This window comes from Myripristis murdjan, chromosome 14 (assembly GCF_902150065.1).
Source record: "Myripristis murdjan chromosome 14, fMyrMur1.1, whole genome shotgun sequence".
In the NCBI taxonomy this organism is placed as follows: Eukaryota; Metazoa; Chordata; class Actinopteri; order Holocentriformes; family Holocentridae; genus Myripristis; species Myripristis murdjan.
In genome coordinates, this window is record NC_043993.1 from 29,436,109 (window position 1) to 29,458,392 (window position 22,284).

Consider the following 22,284-nt stretch of genomic DNA (forward strand, 5'->3'; position numbering starts at 1 on the left):
AGAGCGAGGGAATGCAAAATGTCTGTTGCCTTGACTACTGCCAGCGGCCGGTCACCAATCAACGGGGCTAAAATCTCAAAGCTCATCCCCTCTCTCTCTCTCTCTCCCTCTCCCTCTCTCTCCTGTTCCCAATCACACCCAGATGCTTTTCGAAACTGTCAAAATCATAAACCGGTTTGATGTATGTGGAGGTTAGCTGGGACTGATTGATGAGCTGACTTCTATCGGGAGTTGGTGGAGTGTTTTATGGCAGGCGGAGAATGAGGTGGTGGTGCTAACCGGTGATGAAGACGGAGGGAGGAGGACATAGAGATGTGTTGGTGTGCATATGGAAATAGACATAAATGAGTACAAATGAGCGAGAGAGAGAGAGTGGGGGGAGAGAGAGAGAGCAGAGAGGGCAAACATATGCATGCAGATTTGAGAAAGCAAATGGATGTTTGGATGGGATTAGCTTATTGTGGCTGTTTGGCCGAGAGGTGGAGCAGAGTTAGCTGGGAGCCTGGTACGGCGTCCAAATCAATTCCACAGTGCAGCGGATGCACTCCTACATATGACAGTTTCTGGAGATGCAGCTCCACAGCTACACCAGATGTGTTCTGGATAGACAGACAGGCAAAGATCTGCTGGAAAAAAGACACCGTAGCTGCCGTAGACAAAACAGACACCGCAGACCGGCTGTGTAATTTTGGAAAAGCCCGAGGCAGCGCTGTGTTCCCCAGGTAACCAAAGTGCAAAAATATTCATTACTCTTCTCAAAAGTGATGCTGATACTTGTAATTTGTCAAGGAAGTCAAATGTGGGTGTCTTGTTGTTTTATGTAGGTGCTTGATGAGATTTCGACAAGATTTTTTGTGCACAATTTATAACACATTGTACCATTTCTGTCATCCTTTCAGCTTGATAAAATCATAATGGGAATGCTTCCAGCTGAAGGAAGTTATCTGCAATTTTACATCTAGGTTAGCTCAAGGTTTATTTGTATAAATCAGCTTTTCATACCAGCTAAGTAAAACACAACAGTGAAAACAGTAAAAGCAGTAAAAACCACACATAAAGTATCAGCTAGACAATAAAAAACACTGCGCATAATTGGAACATAGACATAGGGATACTATAGACTTTGAAATCAAATCACAATGGAAGAGAAAAGTATATGGAAATTTGTACTGGGGCAGAGAGAAGAAGTAATGAAAATTTTCAGAGCTGTTTTTCAAGTTTAGGACATACACGACATGAAGTGAGCAAATGTAAAAGGAAGATATTCCTCATTTGGAAGTTTACTTTTAACGCTAACCACAATATCACTGAACGCAGAAACTTCTAGGTAAAATAAGAGTCCTCTAGATAAATAAACTATACTATAGCAGATGTAATAGCCAGCAAATCATGTTTTTCTGTCAGTTCAGTATATTAAATGACAAAAAGTACTCCACAAGCCTCATCAAATGTACTATCGTGAAATTACCAGCTACAGCTCAGAAATATACTCAGTATTATATTTTAAATCTGTTTGCAATCAGAAAACAAAAAACACTAAACCACAGTTGCCTAAACAATCCAAGAGTGTGTGTATAAAGTCAAGTCAAAGCTACGTAGCTCAGCCTCAACAGACTGAAATTTGACAACCGGCTGTTTCTTGAGGCTGTGCTCTGTGGGCCTCGTGGTTGACTCACCTCCTTAAGTTTTTACACACACAGTTGTGTACCGTTGACTTTTTTGATATGAATTATTTATACATGAATTATTTCAACACCATTGCTATATGTCTGTAGTGATGACTCAACTGGGAGTTTCATGTCCATCCAAGTGCGTGGAATGCTTAAACAGGCATTTGACGTAAGATTGCACTTTTGCACCCCTGGCTAACCAATATAACCCCGTCCATTCTGCAACTCTCCAATGTACTGCTGTCACCCCAAAAAAACTTTAACCCATGGCTGGAGGATTTGGCCACACATGTCTGCAACCCTGTGCTGCAACACAAAGACATTGAGCCACGTCCTGCCAGAATGCTGGGATACAAATGAGAACGCATCAGGAAGTTATCCTCAGCAAAACCAAAATAACATCCAGTCGGGACGGAGATTGTTAACACCAGTCTGACTTACTGCTGTGTCCAACTCTCAGCAGTCAGTCGGCTCTGTGGAAGTTATTCTGCCGTGAGGAGACGGGGTGGGCAGAAGCTGAGAGGATGCACCGAACAAGCAGCCGAGGCAAAGCAGTGAGGCTGCAAAGCCAGTCTACTGTCTGTGGAAGCTGGGTGTCATGGATATCTTGCAACACCTACTATCAGGCTATTTAGGGAGGAAGAGATTTGGGGCCCTATCTTGCGCCAGACTCCCTAAACCCGCTATTTGCGGATTTAGGATTTAGGAAGAGGCGTTCCCCCGTAAAAGTTGCTATCTTGTGCACCTCCCGCTATCCGCAAAACACCTCCGCTACCCGCTATATTATGTATAGGCGTGTTTTGGGCGTTACGCCAGTTAAACCAATCAGTGTGCCAGGTGCCATTGCCTTTAAGGGCAGGCTGTGCTATCCTAAATCCTAAATCCTAAACCCGCGATGGAGAGAGGGAGGTAGATTTCCTCAAGGCTTCTACTGAGGCTAAAGCAAGTTGGCTTTATATACATATTATATATTATATTATAGGCGAGTTAATTCGGGAGATGGAGCCACATGTGTCCAAGTGGACATGTCACAAGGTTGTACTGATTGAGTAAAATCCCCGGGTCACACACCACACACAAGAGGCAGAGGTGGAACTATGTGTAAACTAATTTATTTGCAAGGTAGATTGGGCAAATAAAATATTAAAATAATAATAAAAATATAGCACAGCTGCTGGCTTATGATAAAACAATAAAACGTGCTGGGGTAAGTGTCCAATTAAAACAGTCTTTCCTCTAAACAGTCTATATGAGTAATATACTCAGTCCATTCCGGCGGCGTCCCGGTATCAGTCCGACCGTGTGCGTGGCGAGGCTCCGTCGGGGCGCGCATTGAAGCCGCCTGGGCGCGCTCTCGTAACAGCCCAGGGATAGCGGATAGCGGGTGGTCAGGACCACCCGCTACCCGCTATCCCTAAAGTGTGTGCGCAAGATAGCAACTTTAGGGATAGCGCATGAAACACACCCACAGACGCACCTACAGGCGCAAATGACGGAGTCGGCATAAGGATAGCGGGTAGCGGGTGGCGAAAGATACCGTTTAGGGATAGCGGAAGCTCCTAAATCCGCAATTTGCGGGTAGCGGGTAGTGGCAGCGGATAGCGGGTGGCACAAGATAGGGCCCTTGGTCTCTTGTCACAAAAAGGCATGTTTCCTGCTGACAAGAGCAGCAGGTGGCTCAGGCTGAAGAGGCAAGTCAACAGTTAGGGTCCACATTTTGGAAATCTATCCCGTTCAGTTTGACTCTCTCTCTTCATTGCTGAGAGGAGTACTAGAGAGAACTGCTCCCTGGGACCCAAACTGAATCGAGTCTCTTAGATATTTCATGTGCCTAATTACACAAATCATGATGACTGATACCAACCTTTTAACCAAAACGACTAACATACATTCTTCCCATTTCCTCTAACACCCAAACAGGATTTATTCAGGAGTTCAATTTGACACTAGAGATAGTTACATCAAATCCTGCGCTGGCAATTTAGTAATTTGCATGCATCATCATTGCTCAACATTTCTAGGTTAATTAAGCTCAAATTGTTGAAGCTGAGGTCTGCATCTGGGGTTTATTTCTGCCATTTCAGGCATCGAATGTTTCAGCAGCTTGAGAAAAACAATCACGTCGCCACCTTTCACTCTCTCGTGTGATGTCCCAATCAGAAACACTTGATCTAGCGCATAATATTGTTGGAGGAAAGTGAGACTGCCTGTGTATTTCTTGGGTCTTGTCTTGACAAGCAGCAGGACACTCACATTGCACTGTCAGGTAGGCAGAGGCAGTCGGTGGTCGGCCCAGGCTGTTACTAGGGCTGCAAGTGTATTTCCCAGCATCCTCAGGCTTCACTTGGGCAATGATGAGGGAACCATCGATGAGAATACTGACTCTGCGTTTTAGGTCACTGTGGAGAGAAAAGAGGGGAGGATTAATGTTGAAACCTAGATGACTTAAACGGGTGTGTTCAGTCTTGCCTTTGAATGTGATGTTGAAGTTGTATGGACGAATGCAGTGTCTAGAATACTAAATATAGCAAAGGTCTAATAGAAAAATGAGATAATAAGATAAAAACAAGATGATACATACTCAAACATCATGCAACTAATTTGTAGTTTAAATTGGCACATGGCACAGTTTAGAGTTGCTTTTGCTTTTGTTTTTCTTTCCATGACAATACCGTATGTCTATAGCTCCCTTTTGCTACATTTGGGAAAGACTGTGATAGATGGATAATTAATGGTCCTATATCATGCATAATTGATTCATGATGCAGGACCTCTATGAAAACTACCTCGGTATATTTTGTCAGTGCCAAATGTTCTGTTCATTTCTTTTATGCTCACAGCCTGGGGGATTTGTAAATCTGACTGTCATATCAACGAGGCTCTGTACACAGCTTCATTCCTGGTTCACAGTAAAACGACAGTGGCTGAACAGACAGGAGAGGATTCCTCCCTGCTCTTGAAGGGGAAAGTAAGATTTTTACTGCCCCACAGCACAGCTCCGTAATATATATCAGCGGGGGGGCTGAAAAAGTTGTTGATCAGTATCATTAGTGCTCAGATTTCTGCCTTTCAAACCTCACTTTGTGGCCCGTTTTCTCTTTTGGAACAAAGGCCTCCCTGCCGGTTGCAATTTCATGACAATCACAGTCTCTTCCCCCTCCATGCGTACTTTTTCCACATATTTTCGCTGCTCAAAGATGGACAATGGTGCTGTGAACAAGTGACTGGTGTCACAAGCATAAGGCAAATCAACAGAAAGGCACAGTATTATTGCTAAAATATTTTGAATGGTGACATGTTACCAAGGTTAATATTGCTAACGAAAACTAACAAAATAACAAGAACTGGGTGAGAAAACAAATTTTCATTAACTGAAATACCAATAAAAATGATGCTTTACAAAAAATGATACCTAATTGAAACTGTATTGTGTGTTTATAAAACTATCTAAACTAAAATTAGAGAGAAAACATCTTTAGTTTTTGTCTATCAATTTCTGTGGTTGTTCATCTGTCCTAAGTGAATCATTTTTAAAAAATGGTATGATGCTTTGTTTTTATTGTACAATAGTTATTCAGCCCTTTTTGAATCTCGCTCCTGACAGATACCCCATGTTACAAAAAAGATTAAAGCTAACACCAAAAATAATCCAAACTAATCTAAAAGTGAGCATGTTCAAAAACAAAAACTAAACTAGTAAACCCGCTTTAGAAATTAATTAATGAAAAATGCAAAACTATAATTACCTTGGATATTACCTCTTCACTAAATATTACAGTTGCATCTCTGCTCTGCTTGTCGCTGTTGTAAAAACATGATTCAGAAGGTCAAAGCAGATTCTCAGATTACCAGAAAAAATACACCTGATGAAACTCTAATTCTGATGGTTTTTCTAATTATTTTTCAAATCCTGTTACCATTATAATAAAAAATTAACTAGCATAACTAGCATTGACTACCATCTATTTTCACTACTATGCCGATGACGCTCTGCTGTACCTCAGAGTTATTAGGTTATTATTATTTTGAGTTTTGTTACACTGGGGTTTAACTGATACTAAGGTAGATTTCATAAATCTTTTATTTCCTAAATTTGAAACAAAACAATATAGATAACTAAGTAAACAAATATTATAATCATAATCATAACAACAATAGTCCTAATGAAGTTCCTGTCTTTCCCGACTTTTGACCAGAGATTACTATTTTTTTTTTTTTTAAGCTTTTGTGCCAGTATGCAAATACCCACTGTAGTCCTGGCCCATCAGTAATTGGCTTCCCTTCTCAAGACATCTTCCATTTTTCCCTTTTTGCCTTCGAAGGTTATGAGGGTTCAGGTCACTGAGGGAACAGTTTTGTTTTCTCCAAATTGTGAGCATGTAAAGTCCTCTGAGACAATGATTATGGGTAAGGGAAACCTGAACTTGTTTGTGATAATGACAACAAATCTATTATTACACTGAGTTGTGACACATGGCTGCATAATCTGATCACTTCAGCAGAGGAGCTGAAGTCTAACAACCAAATACTGTGTGATCTAAAGCCAAATAAAAATATTCCTCAATCAATTACATCTAAATGGTAGTAATGGGGGAAATCCTGGTCTTTTCCGGACACTGAGAACAAAACTATCCCATGATCCTCCTCAAAGTATAATTTCTAATAGTTATAATCAAAAAATAATGTAGTCAGGTAGTTAATGGGACCAGAAACACTAAAACACGTTGCCTACACATATTGGTGCACATGTTGAAATGCCCATATTTTAGGTGCTACAACAACAATTTTTCCAGAATTAAAAATCAACAGTAGGTAAGTGACATTGGACTGGATGTGGAGCCTTACTTTAGTTTGACTCATGCAGTCAGAGCGATTTGACAGCTGCTCCTCCCGACCCTCCCCGTCCCTCTGCACTGCTCTCCACACCCAGTGCAATGCAGTTTTCAAACTAATACAGTATGCACGGGGGGACTGAATATTTTAAATTATCAGCCAGTGTTTTTCAAGTAGGTCATGATATTCTATGGAACAACCTAACATGTGAGGGAGTTTACAGTGGACTGACAACACAGAACAGCAACAGTATGTCACTTAGCTCCCGAGCAGATACATCATGGTCTTAGCGATAGTAAAGACCCCTTGTTTTTCTTCCAAGTATTGTTGAGTCATTCCATAATCAACATACGCTTATGACAAATTGTATATCCTGCCAAGGAGTGTATCAAAAATATATGAAAAAGGGGAATAATTAGTGGTGTTGCATATTGCACTGTGCTTTCTTAAGGCATCTGTAAATGGCTTAGAATAAAGGCCTAGCGAGTATTCCTGTTTTTGTAAGGAATAAATATTATATAATATATTACACTACTGGATCCCACACACACACACACACACACACACAAATGCACACACAAGCACACATACAATCAATACCCACTTTATTGAATACACTTAGCCAGCACTGGGTAGGACCCCCTCTTCCCTTGAGAGCAGCCTGAATTCTTTGAGGCGAGGATTCAACAAGGTGTTAGAAGCATCCCACAGGGATCTTGGTCCATGCTGACTCATTAGCGTCACGCACAGTTCTTGCATATTTTTTCACACTCCGAACATCCCATTCTAGTCTGACATGGGGACTGAAAAGGCCACTGAAGTGCAGTAAAGTCACTGTCATGTTTCTGGAACCATCTCGAGTTGATGGTGCAATATTGTGCTGGAAGCATCCCTTTGACAAATGTTAGAAAGGATCTGTCAACCCTGGGAAAACTATTTTGAGGACCACAATCATGTAACCCTTGGTTCATACCACTCTGCCCCATCTTCTCTACACACTGTAAACTAGAAGATAGGATAGATTTTGACATGTCTGATATGTCTGACAGTGTTTGCCGGTAAAATATGGCCCTTGCCAGGCTCCTACGCAATTTGTGATTCAAAGTTTGAGCTAGCTGAGTTAGCATGGGGGCTAATACTGTAGGACCACCCACTGCCATTTCATTGGTCTCTCCAGCTGTCCATTTGTATTTGAACAGGAAAGGGCAACTAGTTAATTCAATAGCTTGAATGAGCATTGTTTCCAAGAGCTCCATAGTTAACTCCCCACTAATTGTTCCCTCTTTCTTTGGGGAAACACACTCTGCAAGGTGGGTAGAAGTAGGAATGGAAACCAAAAACTTCTCTCCATTTGGTGAAAACAGACATTTATGGAAGCTTCGTCAAGACCACCAATGTGGAATATTATGCAACACAGTTAATTATTGATTTGTGTGGTTTCAGCTGGTATTTCATACATGCATATATTCACCAAGAAATGTGTGGTAGGTTTGAAAAAAGCATGCAGGTCAGCAGGTCTATTAGACTTGCCACCTGGTCAGCAACTACATCAAGGTATATTGTTGCATTCAAGCAAGGTTCACTTGCTACAACGGAGCCTCCATGCACGATACCATGAAATCAGCCCCCTGACCCTACCATGAGGTAAAGCCTATCTAAGCCAATAGGAGTGGAACCTGGCATGGTCCTCTGCTGCTGTAGCCCATCCACTTCAAAGTTTTGTGTTTTCCAACGGCCTTTTGAGCACTACTATTATACTGAGCTGTTACTTGCACTTTTGTGGCCCACCTTAGTGGATTTATTTCATTTAGTGCACCATTCTATATGCACTAGTGCACCAATATATGGATAAATATGGATTTGGGTGTTTCTGAGCTGCTTGCATCGGCTAATCTGGCACCAATAACTCTACTATGTTCAAAGCTGCTTCAGCCACACATGTTTTCTATTCTAATATTTAGTCAAACAGTAACTGAACCTCTCAATGTTGTCTTCATGCTTTATAGTCTCATTTTATTTAAAAGTGAATCACTGTCTGGAAGTCTTAGTTGTTTGCATACACAAGGATGTATACCCAAAACACCAAATGTACAGTAAACCATGTTTTTAAATATATATGTTGACAATTACTGTTATGGTTATGTATTACTGTTCAAATAATGTTCTGATGTGGGCCCTGTCAAAACATATTAGACACTGAAACAGGGTGCGCTGCGGGTCACGGTCTGTTGACGGCTCATGTCTTCTAGAACTTGTGTGCAGTTTGCTTGTAGCTTCAAGGGAAGCTAACAGTTTGACAGTGCAAGATGGTGCGTTTCTCTGTTTTGTACTTCCTGCATATGTGTTTTATTTGGAGAGTGAGAGATGGGATAAGCTCCGAGCCAGCTCTGAGATTTGGCTGTGCTGACTGGTGACCGGCCACTTGCAGTAGTCAAGGCAACAGACATTTTGCATTCCCCCGCTCTCCTCCCTCCGTTGCCAGTTCCAAATCAGATTGTGAGTGTGCAGAGGTGGCCTGTATGACTTCTGAGAGAGGATGGAGGGAGTATGGAGAGAGATTACATCATCTGTGACGAAGGTAATACTGTTGTTTGTGATATGTTTACTTGCTGTTTTTAACTGGGTCCATCACAGCGGATATTTTCTGCAAAACAACTTTTCTGTTGGCTACATATACTGCAGAACGGCCACTAACACAGAATCTTTAGTCGAGCCTAAGCGGAGGACAGTGTCCACAAAGTTGACCGTGCGCACTGCTTCAAAATCCAGATGAGGAGATTTAGCATTTAAAAAGAAATCTCACATTTAGGAATTGAGCTGCTCTGAAAACCCTATTTAGGGAAACAGATGTCAAGTGCAAGGGAGTTGCTGGCACAGGCAACAAATCACCAAACTACAATATTTTGTCTAGACCTAGGGAGGGATTTGAGATTACAGTTGGAAAAAAATGAAACAACCAGGAACAGCGGCTCTCAGCATTTTTGTCTTTGAGGCAATTAGACGGGAGATCTGTTCCTGTTTCAAGTTTCTGTTGAAAGCCTACACTCCAATCTGATTTTGCTACACGTCATCCTTTTTAAAACATCAGTCTTCAGAGATAATACATCACAGTTGTTTCATGGATGCAAGAGAAGAGGTCATTAACCAGCGGATCAGGCTGCGTGAGTGACTTCAGAACTCTGTGGCCATAGATCAAACTGGGCTGAGGAAGAATCCATTGATTTCCCAGCTGATCAACGATCTCTGTGAGCAACATGAAATATGATTTGAAAGCTGCAACGACGGCTTGAGCTCTGTGCCATTTGTGCTTACACAGACAATCACAATGTGCATGGCAGTATGCTGAATCTAATTTGCCAGTTCAGGACACTGTGAGTGGAGGCAGAGGACACAAACAACCAGAGAGAAATAAGTAGTAGGAGTCTATGGACATATTTTTATTTTCTCTTCACATTTTTGAAAGTATTTGTCTTTTATTTATTGTTTTCCAATTGTCCTGATGTATAATTCTTTATATAGCTTTGGTCTTACAGCATAATTTCTGCAAGGTATTTTTTGAGCATTGTGCTTTCTTTGTATGAAACGCACTACAGAAAACTGTGTCTGACTGATTGATCCTGGAATACAGAATTCCCAATACCAGAAAAACTCTTGGCAGCCCTCCAGTACGTTCTCAGTGTACATCGAGAAATGTTGCGTGACAATGCCCAATCCAACGTCAAATAAGAACACTGCCTGGCGACAAAGGCAGCCAAACAGAGCCGTCAGGGCAGGGAGGACGGCGGGAGGTTTAGCAAGAACAGCAGGAGCAGACATCTGCCTGGTCATCCTGATGGTTCTGCAGGCCTGAGAGGTGATAAAGCAGCCTCCAGATGAACAAGCATCCCAGCCAACGCAGCAGCTTTTGCCACCAGTCTTCAATGCTGGGTGGCTGCCAGGTCCTTATTTTCTGGCTGTCTCTCACAGATTTAAAGGAGAGGGGCTGTTCATATTTTGGGGATTTCCCCACGAGGCCATAAAAATGAAAATATCTGTCTGGAATATCTGATTTCCTGTTGCAGAGGAGCCTTTCCTGATTTATTTAAGATGATCTAACAGACCACAGCTCATGTCCTCAAATGATCTCTTCTAGGGATAGACCAGAAGATGCTTTTCCTCTTTAACCTACATTTCTAAGTTACCTCTTTGTGTAACAAAACAATAAAAAAAACAAAAAACAGACTAAAACAATGGAAAGCAACCAATGAAAGGAGTGATGTGATGTGAAAGAAAAAGCACCGTCTGTGACCTTCCTTGTACAAAGACACTCTGAGGGAACTTGAACTGGTTTAGTTATTAATATTATAGAGCAGGAAATCTTATTTGCGCAGTATATTTACTCTGGGGAAATATAATGTTTGCTTTTTATTGCTTAGTATGTATATAATGTATCCTGCTCGATTTTGTAAATGTAATTTGTAACTTCATTTGTAGAAATCACATTTTTACCCCATTTCTGAATAATATTTTTCATATTTTTCTGTTCATATGAGGTTACATGATGTACAGACTACAGTATTTGCTACAGTATTCTTAACACAAGTCATGATTTCGTTATATTTTCACTGAAGTGTACTGGCAACGCTACTAAAAAGAGCAAAGACACCCTTGAATCAGCAGTATAGTGCCCATCTGCTTGTGGTTTTGGAACATCCCTCCTTACTCTCTCTGAATCAAAACAGTGCGTTGAAGCAGACATTGATGCAATGTGATGCATTGTGAGTGTGCATCATAAACCTAACTCTACTGCGAGCTTTCGTGGCTTTAGGGCATTTTGGGGGTAAGCGGAAAGGACAAGTGCATTGTCTCTGTCCGAACAGCTTCCAACCATAAACAGTGGAAATGTCATGGCCTGTGGCGATGGAGGGAGATGTGTGTGCTTAGAGAACTTTCTGAAAATTTGAGATGAGTGTCATGCTCTTTCCCTTATTAACGAAGTTTATTTACTTGAACGTTTAGAACATGGCATTTCAGCCGCGGAGGTGTCAATCCAAAAGCTCATTACAAACTATTTTAGCATCATGAATCTGCCTCAAGTGTTCAAGCACACTGTTTTTTTCTGAGAGGATATCAAAAAAAGCATGAAAACTTGTGCACACAAACACGCATAATTTATCAGATAGCCAATGGAGGACAAACATAAAGACAACTGGACAAACAGGAGGAAAATTACATTCAAAGTAAAATATACAGACTAATTTTGACATAAATGAAACAGAGCAAGACTGGACGCCTGTTATTTTTAATAGTGAGAAGTATGGCATTACTAAGAGCAGACACTAAGACCTGCTCAGTCAATAATCTGCAAACAGACTTTTGAAAAGGACGAATATTTAAGGTCTCAAACACTTTTTCAGAAATGCTTTTGGTTGCTTTTTCGCTACGATTTTATTGTGCTTGCTCAGGATGCCGTGTGCTTGTCTTAGCAGGCATTTTCCTTAGTAAACTTACTCTTTTATTCTCTGCACAGCTGAACAGATATTTAGCACACTGACTTCAACCAGTTAAGCAGATGCATTTTGGAATGATACACCGATCCACTTTCCAGTACAATTCTTATTTGCAGTACCAGCACACGCCACTGTGGCGCATCTGGGAAGACACTGCCAAAGAAAAAGAAAACCTGTTTTCATTGGCTACAGCAAGGGACAGTCTGTCAGGCTGGCTAACAGAGTGCGGCAGCAGGAGATTAACTACAGAAGTATTACAGAGATACTACAGGTGGCATTCTGTGTCTCTGTCGCGTATCAGTACATGGTTCGGTAACATCAGTCCGATATTGAGTTGTGAGTTACATCTGGATTGGCATCCAACACCTGTATCGGTATTATGCGATACCAATATCGATTTTAAGTCATTGTTATGTGTTGCCCCAACTCTGCTGTTCTTTCAGTATTTGTGGCCTTGCTGTCTGCTTTGGCATTACTTTTATTCCTCTATCATGTCTGTCTAAGTTCAGCACTCAGTGAAGCTTATTCTTAAAACTTATTATCGAGTTTAGTGTGATGCTAGGGGTGGATACTGGATACTGTCATGGTAGGGTGCTCTCTCATTCATTAACATGAAATATGTGGTAATTATTAGTGTGTAAATTTTTCCACTACACCCACCCCTTTTGATCATTTGTACTTCGTGAAAGTTTTTTTTTTTTTTTTTTTAATTATTTTGTTTGGTTAAAAAAAGGGGAAAAAGAGTAATAAAATAAAGATCCGCTCTGTAAACAAAAACACAAGAATCTGACAGTGACTTGTGAGCAGGAGGTGCAGACAGGTGAGGTGATATGGCGGACAATAATGAACCCGATCATAACTTTACTTCTTGAAGAAGACGTTGTCCTCCTCCCAGAACCAGGTGTAGGTCAGGTTGCCAGGGTAGGCCTCCGCCTGGCAGGTGAAGAAGGCGTCCTGCGAGATGTTCACTGTAATGTTCTCCGGCGGGGACACGATGAACGGAGGGCCTGGCGGAGGACACAGAAGGTGGGGAGAATACAAACTGAGCTGTTTTTCAATAGGGCATTTTGCCGCGATAAGGCCACACAAAGCTTTTACCACGATTGGGATTGCGTAACTTTCCCTCTTAGAAAGAATTTGAATTTGTAAAATCACTTTGCTGTGGGGTCACTACAACTGAGGGCTGTTTGGATGAAATAATGAAAAAGAAAAGAAAAAGAAAAAGTATCCTAGAAAAAAAGAGAATTGTAAGACACAAAGTGAGTTAAAACTTTACATGCATTTTTGCTGAAGTGAAACAGGGACAATCAGTCAATATCTTTTTGGAGAACCACCCACGCCTCTCACTCAATTTAATCTGAACCCAGCCCAATCAGTCCTCCTGATTCACTCCACACCCCCACAGCACAGATCAGTGACAAGAAAAAAATAAATAAAAGTGCACGGGCTCATGAATAAAACTGTAAAAAGTACGCACAGTAAACAAACAGCACAGAATACAGTAATCACATGTGAATATGTAAGTCAGAGTGTGATGCTGATGGCTTGAGCTGTTACAGGAAATGAAGAAAAAGGAGCTCCAGCCTCAGAACAGACCGCCCTGCTCAATCAGGGCAAAAATTCACATGGGAACCTTTACCGACATCCCTAATCAGACACAAAACACAACACTGGATATTACATCTGTCACAACAATCCGCCACATAAGACATCAAATAAGCATCACTAGAACAAATACGAGATTTTTCCAATGATAATAAACAGAAAATTAAGTCTAATACAGATACATATGCCTCAAAGACAAGATAAAAAACACACCCCCTATTCACGCACCCTGTACCAGCATTACCAACATCAACTCTTTTGAATGCGTCTGGGCCTTTTTTGTTTTTGTTTTTTCAGTGGTTTGGTTGCAACAGGCATGTGTTCTCCTCCAAGCCATGTGCCTTAATTTAGCGGTACATGGAGTGAAGTATGCAGTCTCCTACAGTTTCCCCGTGTTAAGGAAATTGCAATCTCTATTTCAGGTTGAACTCCACGTCCTCTTCTTCAAGGGCAAGCAAAACAATGCTAAGTTTCTCTTGTCCATTTTTATTTTCAACACTACTTTCTTTATTACTTCATGTTATCTAGCAAGCACTCACTGGATGCTGTGGTTTTACTGCTAGAAGGACGATATAATGATCTTGCGTCCTTTATTTCTCTCTGTGTTACTCGCGACATTGAGCAATCCTATCTGATCATGTCCTAAACCAGCACCCAAGGCTAAGCGGGGAGGCTTGAAAGCTTGGACACTGAGGACACTGGGTATCATGGATTTATAGCAGCACCTACTACGTAACAGGCTACATGCACAGAGCACAGCTATCAGTGTGGCTCTATTTTCATATGTAAATCAACTGTTTACTCAAAGAAAGCAGCTTCTGATCTGCTGAGAATGCAGTTTTGAAGCCAGCATGGTCAGCCATTACTTACGAATTTGATTGCTGGCACAGTGTTGGTCCTGAACTGCTGAGTGGCTCTGCACTGAGGCTGAAAATAAGGGCACAGAAAACCCCAAAACAAGCTCTTCCCTGTCTAACACAAACCAAACTCAGACTCATTTCTCAGATCTTCGTACTTTTGAATCTGTTTCGTTTATGTAACGCAAACTTTAAGTAAGCCCAATTCATCTGTGGGGTTTCTTCAAGGGAAATGGTTCATGGATAAAATGAAAAAAACAACTCCAGTGAGACCCGTAAATATTTTGTTGTTACATCATTGCATAATGTTAGGACTCTGAGGTCGTATGAACATTTTCTAGGCATTTGTCTCAGTATTTGTGGATGTACTTTGATCTCTGTGCATGTGTTTGTGGAGCTCTCTGCTGCGGCGTCTGTGTGTGATGGGCTGCAGGTGAGCTCGGCTGATTGGCTGAATGATTGATTGTCACTGTGTGTGTGTGTGTGTGTGTGTAGGTAGTTCCAGTGAGCTGATTGGTTCCCGCCTCCAAACGTGTGGTTTAAAGACCGGCTTCCCTCCCGCTCCTGCAGACTCTCCCCTCTCCACCTCCAGCCAGTCAACCTGCCTCTGTGCAGGATGCTGCAATCCTGTTTGCAAATTGGAAGGGGTGGGTTGCATTGTTATTTAGTCATATTTCACTTGTCTTATTGTTTATTTATTTGAGCACTTAAATTCAAGTTGTTCGGCTTTGCTTCCATTTTGTTTACTGTTTGGCCATTAGCTCACCCTGACACCAAAAGACTTAAATAAACCATTAACCCTCCTGTGTCAGGTACTTTATGTTTCTTTGTTGACGACCTACATAGCCCTTTAAATAAAACATAACTCCCCTCCCCTCCCCACCCCCACTTATACATCCAGTATTCCTATTACGTGACTATGGAAAAATATTCAAATCACCATAAAATCTCACTGATTGACCTAAAATTGGAAAGAAATATAAATTTTTGGTGTTTTAATGCCCTTATATTATTTGAAAGTGCAGATTTTTGTTATTTATAACCAATGTGTACAAAGTGTATACAGGGCATTGAAAACATATCATCATGTGAATTTTATGTTTACCCGGTAGTACTCATTACTTAGGAAAAGTCATTAAATATGAAGCCAAAAAAAGATGTTCATCATTTATTTAGAGACGTAAAAGATTGAATGGGGTCAAACTGACCCCAAACATAATAGGAGGGTTAATGGGCTGCATTCCTTGCTGCTGAGGGCAGACTCAAGTTTTTCAGGTTGCGCCAAATAAAAATAAAATACAAATAAAAGGGAAGGATTAGATCCTTTAAAATAATTTTGTTAGAAATTAGGATTATTCTACAATAACAATTCAGCTGAGTTTGAAAACAAACTGACATTAATTGCTATTACTTTAGAGCAAATGAGGGAAGAGGTTGACTCCTAAAGACAGATAGAAATGTTATAAAAAAGTGGACTGGGATTTCATCGGGGCTGAAGCAATTTTAATAAAATATCTGATTCAAAGCAAGAGTGCATGCAAAAATGTCAGAGATAATTTTCTCTTGTTCCTCTTTACTGTATGTCTAATATCAAAACATGCAGTCTGTTCTTTAAAACACAATTATTTTACTGCCACCGTGTAAAAAAGAACTTGTTGAGAAGGTGGCCTTCAGTGATTCAAGCAAATGACTGTACTGTCCACCAGGAGAACGGCTTAGCTTGACATTAAGGAGGATTTCTGTGGGACATCCTCAGGCCTGGAAGGGGTTTCCCTCTCTCTGTGATCCTTCTCCAGATTTCTTCTAATTTTTCTTCTGCTGGCTACTGGAGGTTTTCTCTTGCCTGCCACGAGGATCCAGGGCAGGGGCCGTTGTTTTGTTTTATCCTACCTGTGGTCCTGTAAAGCCCTTGAGACTGCGGACAGTGATAATGGGCTATAAATAAACCTGAACTTGAACTTGGATACCACCACCTCTCAGCAGAACCTCCCACCCAAAAAAACCCCAACTGGCAGACACAACACGCAGCAGGAATTAGTTAGCCTACTGGGCAGAGATCTTATGGAGTATTAATAGATGTGTACACATACACATACTGGAGACATGCAGAGAGATTAATACACAGCACACTCACTCTGGAGGGGACGGAGGAGACTCTTAATGCATCCTGTTCAGAAGACTGTGTGGCCGCAGACTTTCACCATATGACACTTAGTGTGCACGCAGCAACGGATTACAGGACTCTACTGAATGAACCCGGCTGTGCCAAATAGATCATCCTCACTGCACGCATGCACGTGTTTGTCACTGTACTCGTAAAGTCACTCCATTGATTTCTAGTCATTTCCTACTGCAAACCATAATCATAATGTTAACCTCTAAATGCCAAACTAATGAGTTTGGTGTGGCAGCTGAAAGCAGCCTCACCTCTTTCATCTGCTTCCAACTATTTACCATATTCTATGTGGCTGGCTTTATCTGAGAGCACTGCTCATCACCATTGTGTGCATGTGTGTGTGTGTGTGTGTGTGTGTGTGTGTGTGTGTGTGTGTGTGTGTGTGGCTAACCCCCCTCAAACAGGATAAACCACAGCTAAATACTGCTTGGGAAGGCTGTGCCACTGTGCATGAGTGTGAGAGGGTTCAGCAGGTTCAAAGTCAATATTTATATTTTATAAACTTTGTCCACAGAGTCCAAAGAGACAGATTTTTTTTTTGTAAATGCAGTATGCAATATATACGTAAAGAAGCTGAATGCAGCAGTTGGTTGACAACCCAGAGCAGTTAGCAACAAATGCAAGCGCAAAAACAGTTAAAAACATCTTTAAAACTGTGCAGGAAACAAGTGGATTGATACAAGTGATTTATATGGACAGAGGAGGAGGTTGAGCTCCAACTCAAAATCACAGGTGAACAGAAATTTGAAAATAACTGCGTGATCAAAGCAGCATCAGTGTGAGGTCAGGATCCTGCTATGAGCACACGCTCATAGCACACTGACTGCTGCCATCACTTTATCTGAGGTTTTTTATACAGCTGCTATTTTTATATTTTTATACTCATCCTTTATTGTCTTATCTGTCCTTTTATTGATTGTTTGTCTGTTTGAGCTTGTTTGCCGAGAAAGTACCAAACAGAATTTCGTTGTACAGTGGCAATAAAGTCTTCTCAGTTCTAAGTTATAAGAAGCAAAGTCACCTCAGTGACATCAGCGCTTTTAAAAATTGTTATGTTTTCACCTGTCCATACAACAAAAGGAAAACTGTTTAAAATATTCCAATCTGGAGAGCGTTTTCCCAAAAGTTGTGTTTCCAGAAACCAAAAATGTAGTTTTCATGTGGACTGAAGGTTGAAACGGAAAGAAAAAGGTGCATTTTCAAAGAAACCTGTCTCCATGTGGACATAGACTTTAAAGTCCAGAGACCCATTATCGAAACAGTGGTGTGACTATGCCACCCTCACGCTGAAATAAAGACAGTCAAAGTTAGAGCAGACCAGATGCCATATGATTAAAGCTTCGACAAATGAAGCATATTCCTTAAACCTGATTATAATTAGTTTTGCTTCAACAGCAAAAACAATTTGATGATCCTCTCTAATTTCATTTAAGTGGCACCAAACATGATCATTTATCAAAGTCATTTCACTTTAATGGGTATATTGTTAGCATTATGGATCACTTTAAGGAATTGCTGGGCAACAGTTGGCAACCTGTGCACCTGCCTGATAAACCAGGAAGTTCAGCGATCACTCATTCTCTGAGAAGAAACGGGTTGCAGTACTTTGTATGGGCTGGTTCTTCCTGCATAAGAGGGTTTACTTTTACACTGTAAGTGTGTGTGTGTGCAAGTGTGCGCGAGCCCTCTCTATCTAGACGCAGCTGAGAGCTGGAGATTTGTTGGCACTGTTGTCTCTTTGCTGATCTGCTGCTCAGTGGCTTTCCAGGAGGACCTCTATTAATCTGTCTCCCCTGTAAATTATACATGACGGGTCAACCAGCCAGAGAGTTTTTATACGGTGGCACGAGGAAGTACAGCACGTGACCTCTGAATCTGTTACTCGCTGTCTTTCACAGTGATTTCATTACATTTTAAATGTAACATTTATTTGATGAGTTGACAAAAAACAAAAATAATTGAATAGTGTGTTAATGGAGAGGGACAGGTTAGTGGATGCTTATATACATAAGCAAACCAGGACAGGCAGTGTTGCACTGGGTTTTGAGCAGCAGTTAATGAAAGACCACTCCTGTGATTTATCCACCCTTCACCGTTTATCCAGCCATTGGTTTACATTCATTCAATTACGATATGAAAATGAACTTTCAGAGACTTCAAACTTTCCTCACACCAGTAATCCATCGCCGTCATAAAGTTGTCCACATTAGTTTTCCTAAAAGCAGCAGCACCCTCTGATGGAAAATAATACCCAGGAAACATTTGCTGCTTTACACAACAAGTTATCAGTTCTGTGGTTTATGAATGTTGACAACTTTGCTAGCCACAGGAGCAGAACATTATTAAGTGGCTGTTTCAACCAAAAATTCAAATTTAGAAAAATCAAGGAATTCTGATGATATATTATAAAATCTTTAGTGCCCCTTCATGGTTTGCAAAACGGTTTGTTGCAATGTAAAATGTGGGGAAATTGTAGTAAATGAGCCAAACACTCAAAATCACTGGTATGGTCCTTCAGCTGTTGAGGGGTTAGGGCAGGGGTCGGCAATTAAGTTTGGCCTCGGGCCAGATTTTTTCCAAGCCATTACATGGCAGGCCACAACCAAAACAATGGCTAATTTATTGAATTAATAGGGGAGGATGAAAATGATAGGCGCTCGTGAAATGACAGAACAGACGAATTTCAGCACCAGGCGCTGTCCGCTGACGTCATTTGTTTTTGCATGTTAAGCGTCCACGCTGCACCTCGCTGATGCGCTTATTCACCCTCGTATCCAGATATAACAAATAAGAATTTAGATCGATTGAAATGTTTCTGTTCTGAAAAATGAAGTTTCCAAATAAAGAGCTTTTTTGAGACTGTCAGTCTGATTTTTAAAAAGTATAATTTATTTTTTTTATTTTCATTCTCTAGTTCAAATAATCTCACAGGCCAGATGTTTTTGCTTGTGACCCGGGGGCCGCTAATTGCCGACCTATGGGTTAGGGGGTGTTTCTCTTTCAGGATAGCAGAGATCCAAAGAAAAATTGAAAGAAAAATGATCTGGGTCAAACTCTGACAATCAAAATCTTCAGGTAGCTGTGCAGTCAAATCCAAGATACAGTATCTAATGTAATATCTAGTATCTAATCTACCATACAGTACGTGGAGCCCTTTTAAACAAACTGGGCAAGCTGGACCCTTGTCTGCGTTACCTTGGATTGGTGCTGCTGTATTCAAGCCACACTCCTCTCCAGTTTACCTTAATCTAGCTCTCTAATCCACTCTCCTTCTTGTAATATCTCTTAGTGCTCATTCATTTTAGATTCGCAAATGGAATTTATGACAAAATGATCATGCCTTTGTTTACTTTCCAGTAAAGTGGCAAAAATCAATCTCCTGAAAAATGAGGCAGGCTGAAGTCCCTCGATTCAGATGAGCTCATGACCATTCAGCTCAAAGTGTTCATCTGGGACAGTCTTTAAATTAGATGACCTGGAATGCTACCCTTGCCACTTGGTTTGTCATTAATCCTCTCTGGTGAGGCAAATCAAATCAAAGGTTGGTGTATGTTTATAGCGTTTGACACCGAGTTTACTTCCAATTTCTGGGGGAAAAAAGTGCATCTGAGCGCTGATGTGCTTAAGGATGATGTAGCGCATTGTCGACAATAAATGATTCATTTGCTAAATGTGTTTTGATTTTGTGGCGGAGCAAGGACTAATATAGACAGATCACTTTAGTTGCAGTAGCTGACATTTCATTTGGAGCTGGAGGCCAGAAGATCCTCCATTCTCTGATTCTTTTTTTTTTTTCCCCTCTGCGGGTCTGTATAAATAATAAACCGCTCAAATGTATGAATACAATTGTTAAGATCTCGTCTTAAATGTTCCTGATTTGAGATGCAGTTGTTTGACGTCCCAGAGCTAACTGAGTTTTGTGGTTCCGCTCCCAAACAGACTGCAGCATCGTACACCATTAAACTCCTGCTCAGCGTGTTGTGTTCATACAGATGTGAGAGTATACTTAAGGGATCAGCTAGTTGTTATCATGTCTCATACACTCCATTTTGCTTCAAGACATTTTTTGAGAGGAAGAGTTTTTTTTTTTTTTTTTTTTTTTAATCATTCACATACATTTTCAGTGAAGACCCCTATATTTCTAAATGGCTATTAGTGCTTATAATATCTTTTCCCATATCATAATCTACTTAAAGCCCAATATGTGGAATATTTACCTCCATGCATCATTTTAGACTATTTGGTGTTTAGTTAAACACAATTTTTCACCTGTTTCCTCTCTCTTTGCAGATTCATGGTCTTATTTATTCACCACATTGTCCACTTTATCAGGTCTACCTGTACAATCTGATGCAGTTCAATGCAACAGCTCTGCTATAAATTCTATCTTCTAACAAAGTTTATAATGTTCAATTTTTGTTGACATTGTGGAGAATGTGTAGATTTAATTCTGTGTTTATTACTGAGGTTGTAGTTTGCAGAGGTCTTGCACTGGACTACATTATATGGAGAGGTGTTTCTGATTTTTTGCCCTCTCTATTTATCTACAATGAGAGGGACAGAATAGTGGAAACACCTCTCAATAAAATGCAGTCCAGTCCAACAGCAGCACTAACTATGAGCTCAATGCCAAACATAGAAGTGAATGAACACCTCTATTACTGTGACAAAAAGAAAACCTGAGCATTATACGTATCAGAAAAGTAAACTTTAAGGCACAACAGTTGGATTGGATTGGATTAGACTGTGCAGGTGGACCTAATAAAGTGGCCACTGAGTGTAGAGGTACACGACTCCTTGGACAAACACAAACATAAACACAAAAGCTCAGCCCTTGTTATTATCTCTATTATTGAGTGCTTTGTGCTTTTTAATCAGTGTACTGTATCATAGATAACACCTTTAGCTTTTTAATGCCTTTATGCTTAATATCTTATCTTACTTGGAAGCCTATTGTTAAACCCTGCTTAACTTTTGAGAACTTTTTTGTTGTCATTCGGGCTGACTGCCACCACCTGGGCTCTCAGGCATATATATTCCTTATTAAAGGTCTTTAACATCTATTCATATTCATCTGATAAAGATCAGCCGCCCAAAACGTCATGATGGAGCTTTGTAGAGCTCAACAATACGAGACATCCTCCTGAAGTCGTTTGGATGTTGGCTCCACCTCTCATCAGTCGCCGCTGGAGCGTAGATTTCTTCTTCCGCAAATTAATTTTAATAGCATAGTTTAATTGCAGCCGAAAAATGAGATCATGCTGCTCTCTAAGTGTTTATTGTACGTGGTCTGAAGTACAATTTGGCGCGACATCACAAAGACAGAGCCTGAGCCAAAGCAGAAAGAGGACTCACTTTGAACTGCTTTACTTGTTTGTATGGAAACACATACACAGAGATGAACAGATGTTGCCCGGTCCCACAGCATCTCGCTGGCCATGCAGCCTCGACTGCTGCTGTAGTCAAAGTTTATACAGTCCTGGATTAATCAGGATAAACACATCATTCACCTATGTATTATAAGGAGGAATAAATGTATCTGCTATCCAGCGATGCTCTCGCAGGTCTGCTTGTTAACCTCTTAGCCAAACTGTTTTATTATGTTTAGCCGTGAGTTGACATAAAACACCACCACTCTTTATAACCCTTGGCGA

At 40.8% G+C, this 22,284-nt stretch overlaps 1 protein-coding gene across 1 annotated transcript in view; it reads right to left on the reverse strand.

Moving 5' to 3' along the window:
- LOC115371540 (protein turtle homolog B-like) overlaps positions 1 to 22,284 on the reverse strand; it is a 139,220-nt gene that overhangs the window by 42,426 nt on the left and 74,510 nt on the right. Inside the window, 2 exon segments of the mRNA XM_030068973.1 lie at positions 3,924 to 4,069; positions 12,858 to 12,999. Of these exon segments, the coding sequence (XP_029924833.1) occupies positions 3,924 to 4,069; positions 12,858 to 12,999 (288 nt within the window).